Source organism: Phaethon lepturus, unplaced genomic scaffold (genome assembly GCF_000687285.1).
Source record: "Phaethon lepturus isolate BGI_N335 unplaced genomic scaffold, ASM68728v1 scaffold12057, whole genome shotgun sequence".
Taxonomy (NCBI): Eukaryota; Metazoa; Chordata; class Aves; order Phaethontiformes; family Phaethontidae; genus Phaethon; species Phaethon lepturus.
Window position 1 is genome coordinate 1,329 of NW_010552576.1, and position 8,498 is coordinate 9,826.

At 38.4% G+C, this 8,498-nt stretch overlaps 1 protein-coding gene across 1 annotated transcript; it reads left to right on the plus strand.

The window, feature by feature from the left end:
• Positions 1–265: 265 nt before the first annotated feature.
• APLF (aprataxin and PNKP like factor) lies at positions 266–7,963 on the plus strand. Its single transcript, XM_010291257.1, has 4 exons — positions 266–391; positions 1,796–1,922; positions 4,597–4,775; positions 7,571–7,963. The coding sequence occupies exons 1-4, from the start codon at positions 293–295 to the stop codon at positions 7,961–7,963; spliced, it is 798 nt and encodes a 265-aa protein (XP_010289559.1). The 5' UTR covers positions 266–292.
• The last annotated feature ends 535 nt before the right edge of the window (positions 7,964–8,498 follow it).

Consider the following 8,498-nt stretch of genomic DNA (forward strand, 5'->3'; position numbering starts at 1 on the left):
AAAACCCAAACGCTACAGTTGTGGCCAGCAGTGATTGAAAAGTCTTTCATTCAAAATATTTCCAGTGGAAGGTAGAAAGGAAGACATCTTTATTTCCTCTCTAAGTTGATGTAAGAGTATGTTGCATCCAGTTTAGAAGTGTGTTAATGGCAAACGTTCAGACCAACTTCTGTGTTTGAGTCAAAAGTACATGTTTGTGTCAATGAATGTGATTTAGCTAAAAATTAATTTCCTTTCTCAGAAAAAAAATTAGGCTGATGCAGAAGAAGCACCAACTGTTCATCCTGTTGAGATGTCTTGTAGTCCATCATTAATAGAACCGACATGTTCCCACTCTGAGACACGGGGAACTGCAAAAATGAGAGAAAATGATGCTACTTCCAGACATTTGGTGGGTGCTAATTTCTAAATTAAATTTAATATTTGTAGGCATGCGTTGGCAATTAAGTAAAGGTGTTATGTTTTCTAAACTCTCCCCCCTCCCCCCGAGAAGTAAACTCTGGCAAAGTTGTATGCTCAAAGTATCTGTTGTTTTATTGATTTAGGATTGTATGCTATACAAGTATATGAATATGTTTTTGTTGTGTATTTATGATAATTACGCTGCAGTAATTGCTTCTCTGGAATATAGAAAAATTGCTATTGCTACAGAAATATTTAGAACTAACAGTGCGGTAGCTGAGTTCAGTATTGCAGAACAAAGTCCAGTTCTGATCTGTATCCGTAACTCTGCTGTAAGGACCTGTGAAGGCCTCGGGGAAGGAATGACTGTTCTTCAACTAGCCTAAAAGCCTCTGAAATCTATGTCTGGAGAGCTGTAGTTGGACTGTAGATACCTTGTGCTGGCTATGAGTAATATCTGCTTATAGTGTACTAGCAGCCTATTTAATTTGAATTATACAGCTGTGATGGGGTTGTGTTGTTAAGGTCCATACAAACACACAGCTGAATAACCCTTCTGTTTTTTTCTGGCAGCCAGCATCTTGTCCAGTAAAAAGAGTTTACATAGCAAGTATCTTCTGCTTTTTTTTTAAATGTTGCTGAGTGGAAATGGCTTTCAGACAGTCTGATAAATAGTGTATGGAGCCTGTGGCATTTTTCTTAGGTCTTCTGTTGTGTATCGAGCAATACAGTGGTAAAAGGGACACGCTGGTCAATGCCGTTGCACAGTAGATAACTATGTGCAACAAATGAAATGTCAGCTTTCACTGTAGCAGAGATTCCTGGGATGGATACCTACCTTTTAGTAAGTAGAGATTCAAACTGGTAGTATTACTTTCAGTACATAAGCATGGACTCAACATGACTTTGTGTATTTAAGTTGTTTAGAGTGTGGTTCCTTTCTGGAGAAAGGAATTGAGAGAATGCTAGCAAGACGTTTCTGTTTTTTTGACAAATAGACATTTGTTTGTTAAACCTCCTCTTTCTTTTGCATTCTATGTGTTGAAACTCTATAGCAAGATGCTGATATAGCTCTTCTATGAAACTTTCAGTCTGTAGCCTTTTAGATATTTATTCCAAAGGTCTAAGGAGGTCTTTTGTTTTTGTGTTTGCTTTTTTTTTTTTACTACATGAAAATTGCTATAGATGTTATTTTTATGAGTGAGTAGGAACTGTTTAAAAAAAAAAAAAAAAGGAAAAAAAAAAAAGAAAATTCAGGCGATGGGCACCATCCAAAAAGTAGGTGGTTATCCAGGCTGTGTTTGAAGGACATAACTGTGTACAAACTTGTGTTCTAGTTTTTCCACCTCTTTTGTAACTGGAGAAAAGCACTAAACAGTAAATGTTGTTTCAGGTTCCTCCTTCTGATGATAATGAAAGTGAACGGTCAAAATCTATTCAAAGGAAGAGAGTGCTTCCATCCTGGATGCTGGAAAGAGATCTCCTGGTTCAGAGGATTTCTGAGCCTGTAATGAAAGGAGGTAAGTTTGCAGTGCAGTAGGTTTGCTTACCAATACACATTTATGTGCTTTGATATCATTTTCTTAAATTGTAGTTATGGTAGTAGAAAATATTAATGTGTTACTTCTCTTTCCATCGTCTGTGCCTGGCAGCTAACAGAGACTGACTTCTGTTGTCTCCTTTGTCCTATGGGCATGACAGAGCTCTCTTGATCAGTTGATTTTTCTTTCTGTTCTTTTTTTAATGTTGGGTAGTATACTGTCTTTGGACAGCTGGACACCTGGTGTTCTGGAGCCCTTTCCTATAAACTCGCCCGTTTTCTTTAGTATGGAAATTCTAGGTAGTTTCTGTACCTTGAATTCTGAGCCTTCTCCACATTCAAGTCACTGATGTATTGCCCTTCTAAATTTAGATTCTTCTAATTTCACAGGTTGTAAAGTGGTGTTTTTGAGTGGTGGTATGTGGTAGTTTTTTTAACCATGACTGAATCAAACTTGGATCACTTGGTCCAAAGTTTTTTCCTAGGAGGAGCAGTTATAGTAGTTTCTTACCAGGATGAGGCTAAAATAGTTTTGCATTCCCTCTCGTCCTTCTCGCAAAAGGAAACTGCTGAATGTACGATAAACTTCTCCAGTGTATCAGTGGTAACAGCAGCAGAATACTGTGTTTAGTCACTATCAATGGGAGACGCAAGGGTGCTTCATTGGCACAATCCCAAGAAAACTTTCTAGCATGTCTGGCTTTGGTCCTGGGAGCTTGTAAAGACTTCTAAAACCGCCATTAGACATTCTCCGATAAACTTAATTGCAAGGCATTTATTTTTCCGATGACTTTTTATCGATAGAACTGGAGGACTAAAGAAATGAGAGAAGGAAAATGACTACGTACATCAACAGCGCTCCCCCAGCGTTTCTATCTTTGCTGAAGACAGCATGCCCCACCCTGCTTCCTGTTCTGTGGTGAGGTGTGAGGTAGTTCAGATGCTAACTGCTGAGTTTCCTTCGTTAGTCTAAGTGTATGCACTGTGGCTGGTGTGTGCGTATCCGCTCCTCTGTGTCCAACAGCTATCCTTTAATGCCTCTGTTTCCACCTGCTATTTCTGCTGAGATGGCATAATGAAAAAATTTGGCTCTTGATGCCCAAGCAGGCCTGCAGAAGTATTTCACATAGTGTCTGACCAATTGCTTCTTACCTCCTGTGCTGAATGCAGGTGTCCGGATGGATTGACCTGGGCAATTGTGGCTTTAAACACCTCTGTCGTATGCCCTGCCCTGCCTATTCCTTTCCTCAAAAACTAATTTTGAGACAATTATAAGAAGCAAAAGAAACTTTTTTTCTTTCCCCCCTCAATCTGGACTGTTCCTTGCTGGCTTATTCCCTCACATGTAAAAATTGCATGTACCAGAGGACTTCTGCTGGCTGTGTTGAGTTGTTGAGTCCTGCACTAGCATGATTGTTTTCTTATGTTTGGTTTTATTTTTGGGTTTTTTTGGGGTGGGTTTTTTGTTTGTGTGGTTTTGTGTTTTTTTTCCTCCACAGGTACTATAATGTTATGTGTGTATATAACGTTTGTTTCAAAGACTGTACATTTTGATCGTGTAGGCGCTGAGATTTGGAGCTGTGTGGGCAAGGGGTATGTGTGCTGTTGAAGGCCTGACCTTGAGGGAGCTAGGGATACATATGTACACTATTGGAGCCATGTAAAAATTCATTACATGAGATAATGATGCCAGCTGAGAATGGGCTGCTTTTATAAAACATCCAATGTCTTCTGCAAATCTTGTATTTCCTTAAAATTGTGAAATGGTTTGCATCTTTTAAGGGCGGTATTAGACGGAAAGGTAGAGGGTAAAATGAAAGGGCTGCCCTCTTGATTCTCTTCCATATGCCTTCCTACTTGAAAGGGAATGCCAGTTTGTTGTTTGGAAGTCAGACATGAACATTTGGAAGAGGTCTTGCTTCCTATGGATGCCTCTGGCATGTCTGTGTGTTTTTGAAGGGAGAGAGTTTTTGAAATCTTGCAAAACGGCATCAAATATCTTCCTTCTGAATGCATTTTGCAGCAGATGGAGCTATAACAAAACAGGCACAATGGCCATACCTGTCTCCCAGCTATATATCCAGAAAATACTGCTTCAGTACAGAGAACTTAACAGTTCTCTGGGATGCAAAGCTTTCCAGAGAGGCACGACATTTGTTGTCTTTCTGTCGGTTACTAGCTGATGAAATAATCAACCATGACGTGCTTGACTAGGCAAGTGGGTGTACCCCGATTTTGCCATGTCATAATCAATTGATGTTTGTGTGTATAAACTGGTAGTCTGAAGTGAGATTTACATGAAAGGTCTGTGGCAAAAGTTGTCCTTGGACACTTGGTTTACTTTATCAGCTCCTATTGTGTAAATGAAATTGTCAGTCATACTCATACAGTCAGTCCAGAATATTCTTTGCCCTGTATTTATTGTTTTCCTTCAAATTTCCCCCTCAAGCATCTGTTTCATTCTAAAACATACTTTTTACTCCTATAAGTGGGAAGTGGAAAATGTGGTGTTGAAACAGCACATGCACAACTGCTGCTATTTCTCATGCTTTTTGCCCAGTGTTCTGCTTTGACAAAGGTTTATATTAATAACGTGGTCAGGATTTCGCTGTAAAATTTGCATTCCAAAAGTACTCTTTTATTTTTCTTTCAAGGTAGTAGAATGAAAAAAGGCCAAGGAAGGGGAGAGAGTAATATGGAGTCACTAAAATCGGAAGTAAATGTGCAGCAGAAAAAAAGATTAGCTTCTGAAGAAACTATAGAGGATTTTGAAGGTGAAGAGCAAGATCAAGGGAAAAGGAGCTGTCTTTCCATCCCTGTCCCTTCATCTCAGGTAATTTTTTGGCTCAGGGCAGAACCATGGTACTTCAAAAAATGAGAATGTAGTTGGCGATGTCATGTTAAAGCTTGGGTCTACAACATAACTATGTACTCTGCTTGTGATTTGTTGTTTAAGAGTTGCTTTGAAATGCCGATACATTGGACAGCTTTATAGCAAGGATCCTGGAAGCCTTTGGAGATTTGTTTTTTTGCGCTTCCTTCTTGGGAAGGAGGCCCCGAATGTTCCACAGAAATTCCAGACTTCCAGGTTTACAGCAAGAGGCTGGAAGACATAGGCCAAAGTACTGATCCTAGGAATGGCTTGGTGTGTAGTTTCTTTTTCTGAGAACCCTTTAAGGATAGGTGATGGTATGACACTGATGTAATGCAACACTGGACTTTGCCCAAAGCAGTGCCATTCTAGCTGGTGAAGTTTTATGGTTAGAAAATAATGGTATGTGGCTTAGCAAGTGCTATGTTTTGAAGAAAGATAGCAGGGAGCGTGCTTGTGCCACTGTCTCAAAATATGAGTTAAAAAAAAAAAAAAAGGAAAGAAAAAGAAGTAATCTGAAATCCAAAATGATCTGTGGCAATGAATGAAGAGACACTTCAGTCCAGCTGGTCAGTGTGTCTGTGTGTCTTTAAAGTACAGCTGCATTTATAGGCAGTTGAAGGCTTACTTGCTAGCACCCTTATAATAATGAGAAGGGTCATTATCAAAGACAAACAAAACGTATTCTGGTGAGAGCAAAGTGAGGCTTGCACTGACTTCTCCTTTAAGTGAACAACCTGGGGGGGTGTTTCTAATCTCAAGCATCAGAATTGCCTGGATCTGTTCTAGGCGCTGATAAGATACTGAAAATACAATTATTTGGTATGCTTCACTGGTTTTGACACTGAAAACAAGTGAGGGTTGGTTTTGTGTTTTAATTAAATATTAAGGTTAACCAAAATGATCTACTCATGGAGAGCATACCCTTCAGGGTAGTTTTGATAGAGCATAGTGGTATCTTTTAATCTGAAAAAGTGTTCCGAGTGGTGAGCTTTGTTGTTGGCTAGGTACATTAACACCAGCTGCAGTGCTAGTTTCTCTTTGTCAAATTTTAAGGTAAGTGACTACATAAAGAATTACTACATTTTGAAATATTTAAGTATGAAGCCTGCCTTACTTTTCTTCTGATAATTTCATAAATCATTTTTATCTTGAGCACAGTGTAAGAAATTGCCTTCAGAACTTTGCAGGAAAAAAATAACCGGTTAGTGGAAGCAAAAGTAATAATCAGAGCTCTAAAAGATTGGAATTTTTATATCAAAACCAAAATCACTCTCCTGCTGTCGTATTTAAAGTGATTGAGAAAATCTGCTGTAGGGTAGGAAGTAAAAAGAGTATTAACTCTAAGTGCCAGCAGCTGCCAGAAGGCAGTGAGGTCATATACTCTGGTATAACCAGTGCCAATAGTCTCTGGATTTCTTTGATTGCATCCTGTTTTTTAACTAGTCGCCATACTAAGTGTGAAAGTGTTTAGTCTCATTATATACAATATAGGCAATGGATTGAAGTATGTAGTGGAGAAGTCACAAGTGGCAGTGGCAAATTAGAGTAATTTAGTCCTCCTCTTGCATATGAAGGCTTATTTCATAAGCTGCAGTTGTTTGGTGAGCCTTATTTTGGGAGTCTCAATAAAAGAGTCATCTTTGTCTCCAAATTGAGTTACTAAATATGCTGCTGTCAGTATCATTTGATATTAATGCTGACTTTGCCCTTTCTTAATCACACTGCTGCTGAAATGTAATTGTGTCTGGCTTTGGTTAACATTTTGTGAGACTTGCATTGAAAGGAACAAAATCAAATGGGAAACCACCAGCTGATTTTTCAAGCTCTGCCAAACACATCTGTGTAAACTAAGTATAAATTTACTGGAGAGGGAACTTGGATAATAAACTGTAGAGAGCAGAGACCTTTGAATAGTTGTGTTATGTATCAGAGTAGTTCAGCCTTCGATATAGGTATGCTTCCAGGTAATGTCTCCAGTTGTTGGGACAATGTTCCTGCCTTGGTTATGTATCTCATGCTTTTTCTAAAGCACACATCTCTTATTTTAAGTGTACATATATTCAAATATTTAAAGTGCAGTATTTGTCAAAAGTGAAATTGTTGCCTGATGGTATCTACTGACAAACTGTTTTAGGATTTAGAGTCATGAGCTGAAGCATTTAAGGTGTATTGGGGTGGGATTAAACTCAAGGTGCATCTGTCTCACATATATAAATATATATATCCCATGTAACTTGGTACTTATCCCATGTAACTTGGTACTTAAGGGATTAAAATTGATTGTTGTATAGGAGTGTACATTCTTCTACAGTCTACTGTATCTTCATATGTATAACCCCCATTCATTTTTCAGGAGCAGTACTTTTAATTGAAAGTTAATTTAAACTAAAGTCCTTGGGCTATTCACAAACTGAGGTGGTGAGAGAGGAGCCTGTCTGTGTTGTGAGGGAACTGAAGCTGAGGACAGGAGCTTTAGGATAAGTTTTCCTTTAAGTTGTGTGTTTGTGTGTGCTCTTAACTTGAACCTTTTATTCAGCAGCTGTATTTGGCAGCTAACTTCAATTTGGAAAGCGGAGTAGATTTTTAAAGGCTGGACCAGGTGATCTTTTGAGGCCTCTTCCAACCTGGGCTGTTCTACAATTCTCTGATTTTGAAAACCAGAATGATAAGATGAGACAGAGTTTGATCTTAAAACTTTTTATTTTGAAGAGTGTAAATTTTCAGGTCCTTCAAAATGTAACCTTGTTCCACAGAATGCATCTGGATTTCCTCTTGAGAATACCATGAGAAACATGGAAGGAAATGGCAAGACTGGAACAAAAAACCCTGGAAGTTCTCTGGAAAAAAATTATAGGCAGCTGCATAGTAAATGGTCTAAAAGAATAGGTCAGATCTCCAGTAAAGCAAATATAATTGAGGAAGCAGAAAGCAAAGAGCAGATTACTGGTTCTACAAGCCAACAAGGTTACTGGGGCAGGACTTCCCCATATTTTGGTGCCCAGGAAGGGATTCTTGAGCCTGATGCAAATCTGGATTACGAAACTGAGATTTCTGATTCAACCAGAAGTGCAGATGCTTCAGAAAGCTCCAAACACATCAAGCATAAGAGGACACCTTGCATGTATGGAACAAGCTGTTACAGGTAAAGCAAAATTAAAACCAGCTTAAGGTAGCTTATTATTAAGTAGTAATGTATGACCTATGGAAGAGAAAACAGTAAAGTCGTTACAAGTTTTGATTTGGAAAAAAGCTTTGGTAAGCAGGGGACTGATGAGAAACAAATGGCCTAACAAGAATTGTAAAAGTATAAAGGGAGGAGCCAGGATGTCTTGCTAACTGCTAATATAACCCAAACAAGGGATGAAGTACTTGAACAAATTAAAAGATGAAGTGTTGTAGGGAATAAGAAACAAAGGTTCATTTTAAAAAGAAAAGCAATAAACCCCCCTGTATATACAGTACATGTACCAGGAGGGAGAAGAGATGTAAATGGTTGAAATGCCCAACATAGACCCTGTAGGCTTGTTTTATTAGCAGATGAAACTTTTATGAAAGATAATTGTATTTATTGAAGTTATTGCATGCTTTTTGATAAGAATATTTAAAATACTTATTATTTGTCATCCCTAATAAATCAAGAACTACTTTTATTATAAATTGGCCAGTCTATCCCCCTTTTTT

Excerpts from the sequence above, each read along its gene's own strand:
- APLF (XM_010291257.1), top strand. The coding sequence starts at position 293 with ATGTCTTGTAGTCCATCATTAATAGAACCGACATGTTCCCACTCTGAG. Across the intron at positions 392-1,795 it reads ATGCTACTTCCAGACATTTG|GTTCCTCCTTCTGATGATAA; the intron begins GTGGGTGCTAAT and ends ATGTTGTTTCAG. Across the intron at positions 4,776-7,570 it reads TCCCTGTCCCTTCATCTCAG|AATGCATCTGGATTTCCTCT; the intron begins GTAATTTTTTGG and ends CTTGTTCCACAG.